This window comes from Cololabis saira, chromosome 9 (assembly GCF_033807715.1).
Source record: "Cololabis saira isolate AMF1-May2022 chromosome 9, fColSai1.1, whole genome shotgun sequence".
Lineage (NCBI taxonomy): Eukaryota > Metazoa > Chordata > Actinopteri > Beloniformes > Belonidae > Cololabis > Cololabis saira.
Window position 1 is genome coordinate 24,183,576 of NC_084595.1, and position 18,324 is coordinate 24,201,899.

At 38.3% G+C, this 18,324-nt stretch overlaps 3 protein-coding genes across 3 annotated transcripts; 2 read left to right on the plus strand and 1 right to left on the minus strand.

The window, feature by feature from the left end:
* Positions 1-1,779: 1,779 nt before the first annotated feature.
* On the plus strand, positions 1,780-8,095 carry med22 (mediator complex subunit 22). The gene is made up of 5 exons (XM_061728888.1): positions 1,780-1,880; positions 2,015-2,185; positions 2,289-2,369; positions 5,399-5,607; positions 7,103-8,095. Exons 2-5 carry the CDS (start codon positions 2,063-2,065, stop codon positions 7,290-7,292), a joined length of 603 nt encoding a protein of 200 aa, XP_061584872.1. The 5' UTR covers positions 1,780-1,880; positions 2,015-2,062; the 3' UTR covers positions 7,293-8,095.
* A 215-nt stretch (positions 8,096-8,310) lies between these two features.
* Positions 8,311-13,144, minus strand: c9h9orf78 (chromosome 9 C9orf78 homolog). The gene is made up of 9 exons (XM_061728886.1): positions 12,966-13,144; positions 12,119-12,178; positions 11,988-12,039; positions 11,841-11,911; positions 11,597-11,674; positions 10,229-10,426; positions 9,997-10,133; positions 9,788-9,892; positions 8,311-8,634 (listed from the first exon to the last, which is right to left on the minus strand). The coding sequence occupies exons 1-9, from the start codon at positions 13,043-13,045 to the stop codon at positions 8,537-8,539; spliced, it is 879 nt and encodes a 292-aa protein (XP_061584870.1). The 5' UTR covers positions 13,046-13,144; the 3' UTR covers positions 8,311-8,536.
* A 13-nt stretch (positions 13,145-13,157) lies between these two features.
* On the plus strand, positions 13,158-18,232 carry nfu1 (NFU1 iron-sulfur cluster scaffold homolog (S. cerevisiae)). The gene is made up of 8 exons (XM_061728887.1): positions 13,158-13,258; positions 14,702-14,802; positions 15,097-15,232; positions 15,463-15,529; positions 15,620-15,737; positions 15,849-15,912; positions 17,296-17,470; positions 17,853-18,232. Exons 1-8 carry the CDS (start codon positions 13,200-13,202, stop codon positions 17,886-17,888), a joined length of 756 nt encoding a protein of 251 aa, XP_061584871.1. The 5' UTR covers positions 13,158-13,199; the 3' UTR covers positions 17,889-18,232.
* Positions 18,233-18,324: the final 92 nt, after the last annotated feature.

Genomic DNA, 18,324 nt, shown 5'->3' on the forward strand with positions numbered 1-18,324 from the left:
GCCACACAGACATATACATACACACACATAGCCACACACACACATAGCCACACACACACACACACACACACACACACACACACACACACACACACACACATCGGCTCGTTCACCTGCATGCTGGCTCTGTAGTTTTTGGGGTTAGTTAATCGCGGTAGCTTAGTTTAGATTGTGATTGGATCTCGAGACTTGGGACGGTTGCTGCTCGTGTTTCTGCCGGTTCCGTGCCGGTTTTGTGTTTTGTGTCTGTTCTGTTTTTTGTTTTTTTGCATATGTATTAAATATAATAACATTGCACATATATTATGCCTTAGGTTCTTACCAGCATGGTATTCAATTCAATTTTCAATTCAATTTTATTTATATAGCGTCTAATACAACAGATGTTGTCTCTAGACGCTTTCCAGAGATCCAGAACATGAACATAAACATAAATATAATCATAAATATAAATATAATCCCCCGAGCAATTATTACATAAACAATAGCAGGTAAAAACTCCCATAGTGGGAGAAAAGCCTTAAGCCAAACAGTGGCAAGGAAAAACTCCCCTTTAGGAGGGAAGAAACCTTGAGCAGGACCAGGCTCATAAGGGGGGACCCTCCTGCCGAAGGCCAGAGTGGGGGAGTCGGGGACGTCAGCAGCACACAGCAGGCAGGTGGAAGCAGCAGCGGGATGACCAGAGGGGGAGGGGGGGGGACGTCAGCAGCACACAGCAGACATCCATGTAGGCAGGTGGAAGCAGCAACGGGATGACCGGGGATGGGGGTGGGGGCGGACCGGGAACGCAGGCCAGAACGCAGCTCCCGAGGCTCCGGCCTGCAAACATGCACAAAAAAAGAGAAAAGGAGGTATTAACCATTAATATGTGTGCAGACAAGGTAAAAAAAAAAAAATGTGAAGCAGCCTTCAGGAAAATAAATGTATGAACAGTGTTATGCATGAACACTGAAAAGTCATCAGGAAAAGCCAAGAAGACCCCCAACGGCCCCAAACAACCCAAGTCGCACTGCCTGCTGCCTTCAGGGGGTTGATTTCCCAGCAACAGGTAGTAGACACATTGATAATGGACTACATTGTTGGAGATTTATAGCCTCCGAATAAAGTTGAAAAGCCACTAGGAAAATACATGATTGTATACAGTGAAAAGTTTTAGGATAGGGTGGCGTTTCATTCGTAGCCTACTTCTCACCTAAAAATATTGAAATGAACAGAATTTGAACTAGTTCAAATTCAATTTTTTTTTTATTTGATTTATTTTATTTTTGTACATGTAAAAAAAAAAGAAACAACATTTCATGAGAAGTTTAAGAAAACAACAACAAAACAAAACAAGGAATTTCATCCTTTAAAACTTGCTAACTTGAATTACATGTGCCAAAAAAGGAGTAGGAAGAAGTGTAAACTTATTTAGCCCTACCCCCATTCACTGAACTATGAACGTGAACTATTCTAGTTCATGAGAAATATGAACTTGCACAAAACCATGTGAATAAAAATATCAATAAAAAAATATCAAAAAATCAACTTGTCTCTGGAGGGCGGCAAAGACGATCACATCAGATATGAATTACCACTCAAAGTCAAGGAGGTGGCGGTATCGAGCCACTGGAACGACCACGATCCACCATAGAAGAAGACGAGGCTCAGCAGTCGCTTTTAGCCTGAATTATGGTTCTGCGTTAAAACGACGGCGTAGGGTACGCCCGTTCCGCGTACCCTACGCCGTAGGCTCTGCGTTGGTGTAACGCAGAACCATAAATGTATTGCAATCCGCCAAAAAACACAAAGAAGAAGAAGAAGAAGTCGCTTTATATGTTTTATATTATTGAATATGCGATAAGAAGCCAATAACAACCACCGTGGAATCTACCATAAAGGTATAAATGTAGTCGTATACATTAAAAATAAATAAATTTGAGATTTGTTCAGGGAGCACTAGCTTTTTCTGCTAGCTGGTTTCCATGGATAAATAAGTATTTCATCGTCATGTGAGTTGTTTCTCTGTGTTTAGACTGAATTTGTGCAGGTGTGGTGTTGATCTTCGTGTCCTGTGAGCGCCATGGCCTCCCAGAGAGTCCTCTCTCAGAGCAAAGAGTCTCTGCTGCAGAACTACAACAAGAGGCTGAAGGACGACATCAAGTCCATCATGGACAACTTCACTGAAATCATCAAGACGGCCAAGGTGAACTGGCTGCAACATCCTTCTCTCTTCTTTACGCCACATTAAAATATGCTTAAGTTAAGACTGTTTTCCTTTCTTTTTAAATATATATGTATGTATCCAGATAGAGGAGGAAACGCAGGTATCCCGAGCAGCCCAAGCAGAGCAGGACCATTACGAGATGCACGTCAGAGCAGCCAACATTGTAAGTATTGTCAGAGGTGTCAAAAGTATTCACATTCATTACTCAGGTAGAAGTATAGATACTAGAGTTTAAAAATACTCCTGTAGAAGTTTAAGTATCAACTCAAGTTTTTTTACTCAAGTAAAAGTATAAAAGTACTGGTTTCAAAGTATAAAAGTAATGTAAGGGGGAAAAAAGCCATTAAGGACAAAAGCCATTGAAAATGAATGCATCTTAGTATAATGCAAATATATTAAAGAACCATATATGTGTACTATTGAGAATTAACACGTGTTTCAGAGAGCAGGAGATATGATGACTAGTTGCCTATAAGTATTGTAATGGTGCAAAAAGTCAAACTTCAGAGGCATGTTATCATTTATCCTAACCTTTATTGGAATGTACATCCAAGTTTAGTTGCAGGAATCTGAGGGAACGGATGTAAGAACAAAACTGGACAAGAACATCTGAAACAACCAAATTCACTCTATCCGGATGGAGCAATTTAACTGGATAGTTTTTTTTTAAAGGCCGAAATGAAATAGAGTAACGAGGCTGTTTTTAAAATGTAAGGAGTAAAAAGTACAGATAATTGCGTGAAAATGTAAGGAGTAAAAGTAAAAAGTCGTCTGAAAAATAATTACTCCAGTGAAGTATAGATAATCAAAATTTCTACTTAAGTAAGGTAACGAAGTATTTGTACTTCGTTGCTTGACAACTCTGCCAATCAGTGGGGGGGACATATACTATTATTATTTTTATATATTTATTAATTTAGAGCTTGGGTGAATATATTCGGTTGTCTGAAGTGACTACCAACTAAAAAAAACTAAACATTGACTACAAAACCGTCTAAGCTTGAAACTGTTGTTAAGGCAAGGCAAGTTTATTTGTATAGCACAATTCATAACACAAGGTAATTCAAAGTGCTTTACATCAACATTTAAAGCGGCAAGACACAATTAAACAGTAAATAACAAATAAAATTAAAGCTGCACGCAGCGATGAACGGGCCCTCGCACGTACAATTTTCACCAATAAAAGTCAAGGACTCAAAACTAAGTCTGATGACACCACCCACGAGTCTTTATGTCAAACCATTCAAAAGTTATTGCTGGAAATAGGAACTATCACATATCGACCAATCAGAAGAAGGGGCGGGGCTAATTCATGCCAATGAAGGTCAAGTACTCAATACCGAGTCCAATGACACCACCCACGAGTCTTTATGTCAAACCATTCAAACGTTATAGCAGAAAGTAGGAACTATCAAATATAGACCAACCAAATGAAAGGGGAGTGCGCTTTTTGGCGTCTATCGTTGCCACGGTAACGCTTTTGACTGAGAAAAGGAATGCGCGTCGTTGCAGGATCGAGACGCACATTTTGATGTATAACACACCTGGGTGCACGTTACGGTTCGGGCTGCATTAACGGCCGAAGAAATGGCATAAATTGTGCCAAAATTACACGATTAATTCAAAATGGTCGACTTCCTGTTCGGTTTCGGCCATGGCGCCAAGAGACTTTTCTTTAAGTTGCGACATGATACAGGTGTGTACCGATTTTCGTGCATATATGTCAAACCGTATTTTGGGGCTTGAGGCACGAAGTTTTCTAAGGGGCGCTGTTGAGCCATTAGGCCACGTCCATTAATGCAAACCCTTAAATATCACATGTTTGCCAGGGCTGGCTTGCGTGCAAAATTTGGTGACTTTTGGGGCACGTTTAGGGGGGGCAAAAAGGCCCTCATTTCGTCGTATCTAATGATACGGAAGAAAAAAAAACGTCAGATCACGCTTCCACATAGATAAATGTTGATGTCTATGTGGAAGTGTGAACTGACGTGTTTTTTTTTTCTTCCGCCGAAGCGTGGTACACATAGATCTATGTGGAAGCACATTCTGACTTCCTGCTGTTAAATCGTTTATTTGCATGAAAAAGCCTTTGAAAAAAAGAAACTGAGATAAAAGAAACAGGGATCGTATGGTAGTATTTTATGCCGAGGTAGGACACCTTGGCAGAACACCGGCTCGATATGTCTCATCCATCCCGACGCACAGCAGAAACAGGCTGCAGGCAGCCGCTGCGCATGCTCAGCAGGCTCATTTATATGCAAATACAGTCGCCAGGTGCTTTGCATTGACCATTCTTGGTAAAAAGTGGGCGAGTAGAGGGCGGGATATGAGGCGAATTCACATGCGCAACCTTCCAGCTGGAATGTGATTTAGAAAATGAACATTGCGTGTAGATGTGCGTGCACACGGTTTTATAAATCCGGATTTTTTTTTTGCGCACGCCATTTTCGGCTTTTGGGTGCACGTGCATGCGACCTAAGTGGTCTGGTTAAGGGATTGGTTTAGATTTACTGTGACATCACAGACCCAGCACAGAGTAAAATTGTCTCGGTTACCTCAAGTGTCAGCTCTTGGCAACTATTGTACCTCTGAAATTGGTAGTACAGACCAAATTCCAAAGAGGCATATCCAAAACCGTGGTCACATTGGCCAGCTGGTCTAACACACGCTACACTGGGTGTACGATATGTTCTTTCCATTTTCAACTGACAGTCAAAAATTCCCAATTGGAAAAAGTGACAGGTTATTTTGTTACTTGTCTTTGAATCAGATACCAAAAAATGAAAAGGTGTTTGTTTTTTCAGACTTTCAATTTTAGGCTCAGATGAAAATTACAAAATGGAAAAAGGGGTCACAGGACAAAATTTGATTTTGATATTTAATTGGTCAGGTTTACATGACCCAGAAGAAACTACCATTAACGGTTGCTTTTCTAGCTATGATGATCCATCAGCCATGTCTTGTTCTGAGGAACAAAACGTCAAACCCTACCTGCTGTTTTGTGATGACTCCTCCACCTTTTAAATGGACACATGTCTCAGGCATTTGGATAATACCTCAGGAAATTATGCCCACTACTGAAAAAGGGCAGAATAATTCTTCATTAAATAACCCCCCTTGAATGTTAAATGGGAAAATTGGCCATCCTCCCTTTGTAATCCAGATTCTTGTCCTCTGTGCCGTTATGTTTAGGTTCGGGCTGGTGAATCCCTCATGAAACTGGTGTCGGATCTGAAGCAGTTCCTGATTCTGAACGACTTCCCCTCTGTCAACGACGCCATTAGTCTTCAGAACCAGCAGCTACGCTCGCTACAGGAAGACTGTGACAAAAAGCTCATGTCGCTCCGGGATGAGATCGCCGTTGACCTGTATGAGCTAGAGGAAGAATATTACTCGTCCAGGTACAAATAGGTTCATACTCGCCCCATCCCGCCGCCTTTTTGTTGTTCCATGCCCAGCACCAAGTACTGTCTCACTATTTACCATCCACTGCTGAGGGAAGGTTACGCTCCCGCATCTCTGCTTAACAACTTTTGTTTCAATCTAATTTTTCATTGTGAAATCTGAACAGATTCATTCTTCAACACAAATCATTGCTGAGGGTCATTGTGCTGGGCTTTATCTCACAAAGTGCCTTTACATTGTTACTGTCTTGAAGGGACATGCCACTAAATATCTGCTCCGTCAGCATATACAGCTCTTAAACTACATGTCAGTATTTCTTTTTAAATCATTGACGTTTATTGCATTTTTTTTTGTAAAAGGATGGATTTCACACATCTGAACCATATGATTTGGTGTTAATCATAGATGTTGTGGTTTTCTGCTCTGCAGCAGCCAATGGATTTGAGACATTTTAACAGTTTTACTCCTTTTCATAACAAAGAATCTTGTTTTATAAGTGTCAGAAATTAGGCCTTCTTGTCTGTTTACAGCAAAAATATTTAAATGTTAGTAAGTCCCTTGAATTTTAAACACTCAATTACCTGTCTCATCTATGGGTGGATAATGGGCTTCTAGGAATTGCAGCACAAAGATTTTTGTAAAATTGACATATACTGAAAGATTTAAAAGAACTAAAACAATGTAAGAATTGTTTTTGTGTCACTGCATAATCTAGAGTATTTATATGTAATATCTATCCATCTGTATCTGTACTCACCTCATTATGTTCAGGATTGGGGTGGCAGGAGCCAGCCCAAGCCGTCATCAGGTGAGAGGCAGGTACACACTGGACAGGTGCCAGTCCATCACAGTATATGTAATATTTAAATCCTAAACAGAACCTTGACCTATATGCTAGATTTTAGAGATGGATTGTACAATTAAACCCTGAGGTCTTAATGTTATTTATTTGATCATGTCAAATCCATAGAAAACTTTTTTTTTTTTCTTAAAGGGAAATAAACGTAATTTTGTTGATTCCGTCCCAGCAACTACAATCTGTTACGTAAGCAGAGTCAGTCACATAGTGAAGATGTATGTTTCTCTCAGCTGTTCCGGTAGACTCTTAAATGGTTAAGAAATAAAGTAGAAACAAAATTCTGCAGCAGTTTGTCTTATTTTCTTTGAGGAATAATGTGATATTTCTGGAGCATGCTGGGTGTGGACCTGCCTTCCTCACTGCATTCAATCTGTTTTCTTCTCCCTCAGTGACTAATTCCATCCTTTTACTGATCTTAAATCAAGAATTATTCAATCATACCTCAGAGCATTTGCATCAAAATCCATTTTGTGTTGTTACTGTGCTTCTGCATAACCGCTGAGCTTCTAGCGTGCTTTTACGTGCTCTTCTATGTGTTGGAGTGTCTTTATTCTGACCTGCTGCTCTTGTCTGCTCCTCTCTTCCTGCGCTGTGCTAATTCTTTGCCTCCTGCTGGTTTCTGCTCTGCAAAGCTACTGTCAGTGGGACAGCACTGACTTGCCTCTGTGTGAGGCCTACCGCTGGCGGGACAGTTGGGCTTCCCCAGACAGCAGTGGCAGTACGACTCCGGGTGACCGAGAGGAACTTGATGGACCGCCTTCACAGGAAGCAAACACGCAGCACCTCAACGGACATGGGACTGCCTCCATGGAGAAACCGTGACGGGAGAAGCAAGGACGCAGGACTAGAACACAGCACACTCAGCCCTGTTTAGACATTTATGATTGGATAGTTTTGTTTGCATTACACCTTGCTAAGTAGCATTAAATCAGACTTGAATTTAAAGCTGGATTTTATTTGAAGTGGACTGAACAAGAGCACCTGGAAACTTAGGAATGATATCAGCCCTTAAACCTAACCTTCAATAACATTCCCCTTGTTTTAGATTAATTGTAAAAATGGCAGTCACTCAGAAAAATGCATGCAACTTTCAAAGGTTTGTTTTTAAACACATTTACACTGTATTTATTTTCCTTTCATATGCACTGATCACAGTTGTATATACTCAGATAAGTTGCAAAATACTGCTTTTGTAAGACATTTACACTCCCAATATCAAATCAAAGCTGTTTTCTATTTTTACAATGAAATGTATTTCTGAAAATCATAAACCAAGCTTGAGCTAAAAGTTAAAATGGACTGATTTACATGAGTATCACTCTGTATCTGTCACACTGGATGAGTCTGATAAATTATGCTGGTCATCTGAGATATTTGGATTTTTTTGTTGTTTTTTTTTTTTTTTACATTAAACTGTAGGGAAACTGATAAAGTATTAAATGCTTTCCACTACATCTTAATTGATCAGTTAAGCTCAGAGCTGGTTAAGTAACATCTTTCTGGTTCCATAACTTTAAAGCACTTGTAATTTCATAATTTAACACCCCTAGATGAAAATGCAAATGGTTTTAAAATATTAGTTTCCACAGAAGAAGGTGTATTAAGAGGGGGAAAAAGGTCTGATGGTGAAATGATGCACTAAAAAAAAAATCTGAAAATGAATTTCTAAAAAGCTTGACCCTACAAAGTTTATTTTAATTTCATCTTCTATACCCGCTTAATCCTAAACCCATAATCCATTTTGTGTGTCAAATAAGAGTATACAATAATCCAACTGTAGCATTCAGAAAGTGTAAACCAATCACAGAAGACATGTCTCCGAGACACCCACCCCGAGTCATTTCCATTTAATCCCTGTATTGTTTGACACAAATTTAATTATAGAATCATGTGGACCAGACAAAGTCAAATTTTGTAAGAGAGCATTACGAAATAAACACAGCAACTGTAATATAAATGCATAACCACGGTAAGCTTTATACATTAATTACATGGTACAATGTTGTTAACAACTGTTGAGTAATTCTAAAAAAAAAAAAAAAAAAAAACACCACTGATTTAACTTGTTAATATCTTCGGTTCATCTTCTTGAACTTCTCATAGTGGTAGTCATCTGTGGCCTTCTCGTTGTTTGGACGTTTCCGGTAGTTGGGTGGTGATGGAGCTGTGGATAATTAAAGAGGGTTTCATTAATATTATTTCTGATCTCATAAGAATTGTGTGAAAATGCTGCAAAATAGGGCTGTTCGATTTTGCCCAAAAATAAAATCTCGATTTTTTTTCTCTCAAAATCCGATTTTCGATTACGATTACGATTATTTTGTGAATTGACAAAAGGCAAAGAAATTATTTCAAATATGCTGTTTTTTTATTGAACATTTGCCCCATTGGGCTTTAAGTGCAAACTTTGCTCTTATTAAACCAAAAATGAACGAATAAAGTGCAAAACTCTGTAAAATAAGTTGAAAAACAGTTTTAAAAAATATAATAAAATATAAAGTTTTATCTCTGAAAAAAAAATCAGCAAATCAGCACTTGCAAACATACAGTAAGTTATATTTCCAATTAAATAAAACAAGACATTTTCTAATTAAACTGAACTGGGTCTTTGCATGCTAAATAATAATGCAACCCATGAAGGAGGTAGAGGTGTGTAATGTCAGTCATTACATTTGCTGTTCACATTTGCAAGTTTTTTGCAAGGAACACGAGCCGGTCTACCGGTGGCATGTTCCAACGCCCCCTCCTACACTAAAGAGCCTCTCCCATGGGGCACTTGTCGCAGGTATTGAGAGGTATTTCCATCAATCATTAATATGGTATCAATCAATATGTGTGCAGACAAGTTAAAAAAAAAAAAAAAGTGAAAAATCGATTTTACGATTTTCACATTTTAACATCGTTCTAATTACATAATCGCGATTACGATTTAAAATCGATTAATCGAACAGCCCTACTGCAAAACAACCTGGATAATGAGTACAGCGAAAGCATAGTACATGTCTCGAGTCGCTTAAAAAAGGTAAACAAGTTGACAATTTCAAACTTTTACAACAATTTCAACCTTTAATATTTAAAGATGGTATTTGTGATATAACCTACTTATTTTGCTACATTAGCCGGGGGGAGGGGGGGGTGCTTGCAATCATGTAGGAAAGTAATATCTAAGACTCATGTCATCAGTTTTATATGAAAATAAAATTGGGGATTCAGCAGGTTGTGGCTACCACAGTGATTATATCAGTTATCTGAAGTCTGAGATATAAAACTGTTACAGAATGGTGCGTTCAACTCGCTGCAGCAGTGAAGTTACGTACCCTCTGGACCTGGTTTCTCTGTGTCACCCACGCGTAGTGGTCTTGGTTTGGGCTCTTCTCTATGCCGGTGGTGCCTCTGTGGTGCGTTCACGTCCTCATGATAGACTGAGAGGAGAAATTAACAAAGTTATAAAGACATTCAACCCTGATTACCTTTAGGAGAGATCATGATGTCTACACCCCAATAAGTACAGAGTTCCTGAACTCACAGCGGTTATGTTGGACGTAATTAACAGCAATGTTTGTGGGAACAAATGATGTGCCGTGGTCTTTTTTCTTGTTCCTTTGTTCTGCCAGAAGCTTGGCTTTTGCGTCCTCCGTCTGGATGATGTTTTTTATCTTTGCACTTGCAAAAGGTAAAAATATAAAATAAATGAGATGAAAGATTTAAAAAATATTTTTTTTTAAATTAAATGATTTTAGTGAATTTTATGGACATACTCAATTCCAAGATCAACTTCAGGAATCCCACTCAGCATTTGATTGGACAACATCTCCTCTGTCTTCTTGGCAGAGTTTACTCGGATGTTTTCGGGCAGTTCATAAAGATGATCCTCTGCATTCTTCACCTTCACCCTCTGCTCCTCTGCCTCCACCAAGCCCTTCTTCTTTTTTAACTCGGTCTCAATGTATTTCATCCTAGGAGAAATTCAAGAATTGATAATATGAGACAATTATTCCTCTGGCTATACATCTTTATGCTTCAATTGACAGAGCACAGACTTTTTTTTTTAAATTCAATTCCCAACGTGTCAAAACTATTAAACTTTTAAACTATATATACACACACACACACACACACACACACACACACACACACACACACATACATACATACATACATACATACATACATACATACATACATACATACATACATACATACATACATACATACATACATACATACATACATACATACATACATACATACATACATACATACATACATACATACATACATACAGGGTTCTGACCCACGGAAAACCTGTTCTTAATTTTGTTCAGTTTATTTATCTGTCTCTTTCGGTGTTGGAAGATGCTGTAATCTATCTGCTGCAGAGGGCTAATTTTGACATTGATGGTAGTTGTAACACTGTGACAACCATGTTTATGTTATTTCATTTCATACAGTGCTTTTTCATACCATCCAGCCTCGGATGCTGAGTAAGAAGCTCTGGGTGGGTCTCAGTACATGCAACATCTTCTGGGTCGCTGAATATTTGTCTGATAGGCCTTACTGGGGAGCTCCCTGACTGACATGTTGGAGCACACTAGGGGACAGTTCTGTCTCCACTCCCGTTCAAACTTTTAATTTATGCAACCTTCATAAAGTGTCTAATGACAGCAGTTGTAGGGTGTCTGAGAGATGATCAAGATTCCATAAAGTGGTGATCAATTTTGTAAAAACAGTACCATATGACTCTATTAACTAACCATGTCAGCTGTCACCAAAACCAAGGACACTGCGATACATTTCAGGAACCTAAAAAAAATCTGTGGTATATCAATCTCATGCGTGAGGAGGTTAGATTTCATAAAAACTGTAGATGATCGGGTTTGCACCTGAATAGGAAACAACAAACTGGACTGGACTTAACAATAAGCACTGATAATGTGTATAAGAAGGTTTTATATTCTTCGGTTTTTGCAGGAAGATTTCAGACAACCAGGATGTAGTCTATGTATCATAGACTGTAGTCTATGGTAGAAAGAGCAGCAGCATCTTTAAGTCTGACTTGCATGTGACCCCTGAACACTGAGATTGGGAAATGACACAGGAGTATACAAATAAAGAAGCACACTTACATGTCTGCATCCTCGTCTCTTCTGTTAGTCTCAGCTGAAAATGATGTCCCCAGGTTGAGGTCTGTTTCCTCTTCTGTCCTGTTTGTGGACCATGTTTGTCAATTAGTTATACTTGAGCAAATCTGTTCAAACTAAAACAAGGTCACCGTAAAAATAAATAAAACAATCTTAAAGTTGCATTAGCTAACATGCAGCGTATATTGTATTTTGTAACAACTTTGAAATCAGTCTAAGGCTCACTCACATGTCTCTATTCCTGTCTTTCACCTTCTTCATGTCTACAACTCCCCCAGTCTTCAGTTTGTATGGGTCATTCTGTCAGAGATGATCACTTAAATAAACACAAGTTTTGACTCAATCGCAGACACTGCAGTTTAAAAACATAACTTACGTCTATTTCAGCATCTGGCGGCAGCTTCTCTCCAACCAATAAGGCAGTCACACTGAACAAAAAGGTAAATATTTATCACATTACACTGAATGCAGCGCGTTGGTGAGAAACTACAAATCGATTCATGTTACCTGACTCCGGTCTGACGCTTCCTCAAACTCTGCAGCTCTTTGGCCTCCAATACTTTTGATCTAAATGAGAAAGAAAGAGAGGCACTAAAGCAGTGTCTCCCAACCTGGGGTCCGGGCCAGAGATCTCTGGGGGGGCACGAAACTGTGTCTGCTTTGGGGATATGCAGTTGTAAAAATTATGATTGCGCATGTTAAATAAATAAAAAATCATAATAACACAACTAATGGAATACTGTAATCCAAGTCTGTATAAACCCACTTAGATATTTTGGTCATTTTAAAATACTAAGTTATTTAGCATGATAAAAACTTAAAAATGTATTATTATATTATTATTCAACATTTAATCATACTACTACTACTCCGACAGGTTGTTAAAGGAAAAATGTTAAAACATTTTTGCTCTCATATTAAGAGACATTTTCAGAAATATTTTTATGTCCTTGCAATTACTTTTTATTATTATTATTATTATTATTATTATTATTATTATTATTATTACTTCATATTTTTATACATTGGTGATACAAAATGAAGTGAGAAAAACAAAGTCATATGTATATACAGGGTAAACCATAGAGAAATGTATCAAAAAAACATAATTAATGTTCAATTAAAGATTTGTAACGAATCACTTTTTGGTGCTAGTACGTGCGGGTCAGGGGGCCTGGCTGGTCTTAGACACAAGTAGGGGGGGCTCCAAGGAAAAAAGGTTGAGAACCACTGCACTAAATCACACTGCCTGGGCATCTTGTTAAAGATAACTCCAAACAATAATGTGAGTCTACACGTTTGAAACACGGAACAGTGCGGTAGCATCTCTAGTCAAATGGTTAGATTTCTTTACCTAACTTCGTGGGTTGTTTCATCTTCCTCTTCCTCATCTGACGAGTCTCTTCTCCTCCTTAAGTTTTTTCCACTCGGCATTCTCTTTGTTGTTTTAGTGTAAATGTGTGTTTTTTGTTGGCCTGTTGTAGCGTTTGTCGTGTTGGGGGGATTTTCACGAACAGCACCAAAATAAAACGTCACTTCCGCCCAGTGTCTCCTCCACTTCCGGCTTCTTTAAGTAACCACAACAATCATGGCGACGTACAGGCAGGTCAGCAGGTTGTTGGGAATCTCAGCAAGGCTTTCCCGGCCGTAAGTGCACATTTTCGCTGGTTGTAACCGTGCATTGTTCGCCAACTTTGCCGTTTTTAACGTTTGTATGAATGCATCGACCTGTAGAGAGCTGGCGTGTAGCTGTTTTTAATTGGCAGACAAGTGTTACTATTTCCATCAACATGAGGAAAGACGACGCACTTTGTCAGGTCTTTTATTTCACGTGATATACACATGATATACAGAGCACGTCTGTTCAAACTGAAATAAGTTTACTGTACAAAAGAATTAAAAAAAATTAAGTTAAAAACGTACTCTCTTCACTGCGCACTTACTTACTTAATACTTCAGCAAAAATCAAAACACTCACTAATTCCTGATTAGGCTGAGTATTGATTCTGACTGCATTTTCTGTGTTACTTAATTATGTGTTAGTTGAATTAGCATTCTGGTGAATTACAGTTTGTAGTAATTTAGTTAGGTATTGTCTTAGAGATTCAGTCCATTTGAAGGATTAAATCTACTGTATTACTCTAGTCTAAGGCTTCTCAAAATGAGTTTCAAATGGGTCTGTTTCATTCTAGACCCATACATGTGTATATTTGGTAGTAATGAAGCGGAAAAACAGACTAACCTGCACTTCATAACAAAACTCACCTCTTTGAAATATATCTTAAATATATTGTTCTGTTCTTCTCAGTAATAGTAATGATTTGTTTTCATGACTTGAGAATGCAGCATGTATCTATTACAAGCTTTTGTTATTGTATATGTTGCATTTAATGCAGTTGTTTATCATACCATAAAGTCGTCTAATGTTAAATGTCTAAATGTGACCAGCATGAAGTAACACGTGCTTCTTGAATGGGTAGTATAATTGCTGGATTAAACCAAAACTACATCGAGGACCATTTAGCCTTGGCTTGTTCAGTGTGCAGACTGATACTTTGTTCCTAAAAGATTAGCTCTGACGTTACAATGAACTGTTTATCAGAAACGCAAGGATGAATCATCATTTATGCTTTAAAATCCTTATGCTCCCCTTTGTTCAATGTCATTCTGTATCAAGATGTATGTTCTGACCCGTTTGCATGCAAATGTTTAAAATTGAAATTGGCTCATCTTTCAAGTCTTGGCTCAGACTCAGTTTTAGTCCAAATATTCACCTAGTGGGAAAGAAAATATTATAGTATTGAATAGGCCTTTCCACAACAATAATGACCACGTGCACATTCAGTCATTGTATTCTGATATAGTTCCAACCTTATACAGAAATGTATAATAACTCCCCTGAGATTGTATTACATGTAATGTTATGTTAACATTTCACAAAAGACTAATTTTAAAGGACGATTATTGCCACTTTAAGGGGGGAGAACGTAAATGAAAGATTATTAACTTGGTAACTTGATATTTGTTTTTATACATTGATATATTTGTCAGCTTAGTAACTTCTTTAATCTCTTATATGTACTATTTCAGGATTGCTGGCAGTGGGTGTCAGAGCAGTGGATTCCACTGGCTCCCACAAACCACCAGGGTCTCAAACAGATGGCCACAAAACCCCCTCTGGATTGTTCCTGGTTTGTATTACAATCATGTGCTTAAGTGGGGCTTGAGCCTTCAGATGTTCAGCATTGAATGTACTGTATTACTGCAGAACTCTTCTCAGAAACAGTAAAGTGTGCAGTTGCTTCTTAATTATGTGGAAATTTGGCTTCCTTATGAACACATTCAGACTTCACTGTTTCGCTAACTTTAAAGATCGTAATGTTTTGGGAAAACCTTCTATCTGGACATGAAGTACAATAACAAGACATTTCGGCTCCTCAACAGCATGTGTTACATTCTTGTTCTTTGTATTTGTCTGCTTTCAGGAAGAACTATGTTTGTGCAGACACAGGACACACCAAATCCAAACAGTCTGAAGTTTCTGCCTGGTCGGACTGTTCTTGAAGTGGGAACCATGGATTTTGCTGGCCCTCGTGACGCATTCTGCTCACCTTTAGTCAGGTGCATGACTTCTTAAAGACAAGTTTACTGATGTGGAATAGAAAAGCACAAACATCATTGTAGCTATGGTACTTTTGGTGACTATATTCCCATGTGATTTTTTTTTTTTTTAATTTATTTTCATCTATGTGTGTTATGTTTTGTTGACGTATAGTAAAAATTGACTTTTTGATTAGATTAGAGTATATATATATTAAAATCTTATCAATGCTCTGTGTTGTTTTTTCCAGACAGCTGTTTAGAATTGATGGAGTGAAGAGTGTTTTCCTGGGCCCCGATTTTATCACCGTCACAAAGGTAAAACTTTGTCCAGCACATTTAATCTCATTGTAACACTATGAAATAATCAATTGAAATAACACACATTTTTTCCTTCTTTTCATCTAGTCTGGTGAAAATGTGGAATGGAAAGTGATAAAACCTGATGTATTTGCAACCATTATGGATTTCTTTACCTCTGGTCTTCCTATTGTCAATGAGGACAGTAGACCAAGTGCAGATACAGGTCAGTATTTCAGTCCACCATTCAGGGCAGACCAAACAACAACAAACAGAACTTGTTGAATTGTTTTCCAAAGTGAGAGCCAAAAATCTCCAATCTCCACTTTCCTTTCAGCTCCTTCAGATGATGACGATGAAGTGGTTGCTATGATCAAAGAGTTGCTGGACACTAGGATAAGGTAACACTTTGTGAATATGCACTCTGACATCAGATGTTTTTAGGAATTGTTTTCCTCGTTTTTTTTTCTCTTTTTTTTTTTTCTCAACGAAATGTGGGCCTTTTTTCCCCCCTAAACGTGCCCCAAAAGTTACCAAATTTTGCACGCAAGCCAGGCCTGGCGAAAAATTTGATATTTAATGGTTTGCATTAATGGACGTGGCCTAATGGCTCAACAGCGCCCCCTAGAAAACTTTGTGCCTCAAGCCCCACAATACAGTTTGACGTACATGCACGAAAATCGGTACACACCTGTATCATGTCACAACTTAAAGAAAAGTCTCTTGGCGCCATGGCTAAAACCGAACAGGAAGTCGGCCATTTTGAATTAATTGTTTAATTTTGTCGCAATTTATACCATGTCTTCGGCCGTTAATGCGGCCCGAACCGTAACGTGCACCCAGGTGTGTTATACATCAAAATGTGCGGCTCGATCCTGCGACTATGCATTACTTTTCTCAGTCATAAGCGTTACCGTGGCAACGATAGACGCCAAAAAGCACGCACCCCCTCCATCTGATTGGTCCATATTTGATAGTTCCTATTTTCTGCCATAACTTTTGAATGGTTTGACATAAAGAGTCATGGGTGGTTTAGTTTAGTTTATTTAAGGATCCCCATTAGAAGCACACAAATGTGCCTCTAGTCTTCCTGGGGTCCTGAACATAAAAATACAGTACAGTGCAGTCATACAATTTTAAAAAAAAAAAAAAAAAAAAAAAAAAAAAACAACGACAACGACAACAAAAACATTTAAAAAAAACAATTAAGCAGGCTGCATGGACCTAAAATGATAAAAACATAAATGTAAGAGTAATACTGATAAACAGTAAAGTAAATAGAGCCAAATTAAAAATAATCAAGAGAGAACAAAGACAATCAGACAGGCTGATTGTATACCAGACACAGAACATGCTCAACGGACGAACAGTATAATCCACAGAGTACAAACAAATAAACCAACATAAACAGACAGGCATAGCCACATGTGAGGACATACTTCTCTTAACTGGTGAGATATTTCTTGGTACGTTTTTTGAAAGTAATTTTGTTATTTACAGGTTGTTTGATATGTTTAGGCAGAGAATTCCAGAGAGCTATTGATCTGTATATGACAGTAAGCTTGCGAGAATTTGTTTTTGGAGCTGGGAGCGATATATTACCAGAGGCAGCGCCTCTAGTGCTGTAACCATGTTCTGATGTCATCGGACTCGGTATTGAGTACTTGATCTTTTATTGGTGAAAATTTCACGCGCGAGGGCCTGTTCATCGCTACTTGCAGCTTTAATTTGTAGTTGTGTCTTTCTCTCCCTGAGTCATAAATGTGGATGTTGTTGCTCCCCAGGCCAACAGTACAGGAGGATGGAGGTGATGTTCTGTATCGGGGATTTGAGGATGGCATTGTTAAACTGAAGCTGCAGGGCTCCTGCACCAGTTGCCCTAGTTCCATTGTTACTCTGAAGAGTGGTATCCAAAATATGCTGCAGTTTTACGTACCTGAAGTTGAATCAGTGGAGCAGGTTTGTTTATTTTGTGAAACACAATATATGTTCACTTGTCCTGTGTCTAAAACCTATTGAAACATGCTGGTGCTTTTTTCATCAATGCTAAAATTAAATTATGGAGATTCAAGAGCAAGCAACTCTACAAAATGCAATATCCAGTCATGTTAATGCATACTGCAGTTTAAAAGGTGTGTGTGTGTGTGTGTGTGTGTGTGTGTGTGTGTGTGTGTGTGTGTGTGTGTGTGTGTGTGTGTGTGTGTGTGTGTGTGTGTGTGTGTGTGTGTGTGTGTGTGTGTGTGTGTGTGTGTGTGTGTGTGTGTGTGTGTGTGTGTGTGTGTGTGTGTGTGTGTGTGTGTGTGTTACTTTTTAATGTTTTTTTTTTTTTAATTTTTAATAGGTGAAAGATGACGAAGAGGAGGCGGCTCAAGGCTGAACCACTAGAACCACATTAACACATTCCGCTATGTCCGAGTCACCTATTATAATCCAAGCCATAGATGCAATAAGACAACCTACTTGTATAAAGCAGATTTGTGAAATAACTCATTATTATTCATCCAGATGTTATATGGATTTTAATAGCTGTGTTAAATGCAATCACAGTATTTCACATAATGTAAGACAGAAATGGTCTAATATAGAAACTGATTGTACAGTAAAATAAGTTGTATTTATTCTTGCACACTGTTACAGATCTCAATCAGTTAGCAGTCAAAACAGTCTTCATGCTGACAATACATACTGTATCTATTTAAATAAAGTTTGTTAAAATATTTAGTTGCTGGGTGTCATTCTGTGTCAAGCCTTATTGTTTTGGGTCTTACCTAATTTAACCATTTGTCTTTTTTGTGGAGTAAAATATTTATGTA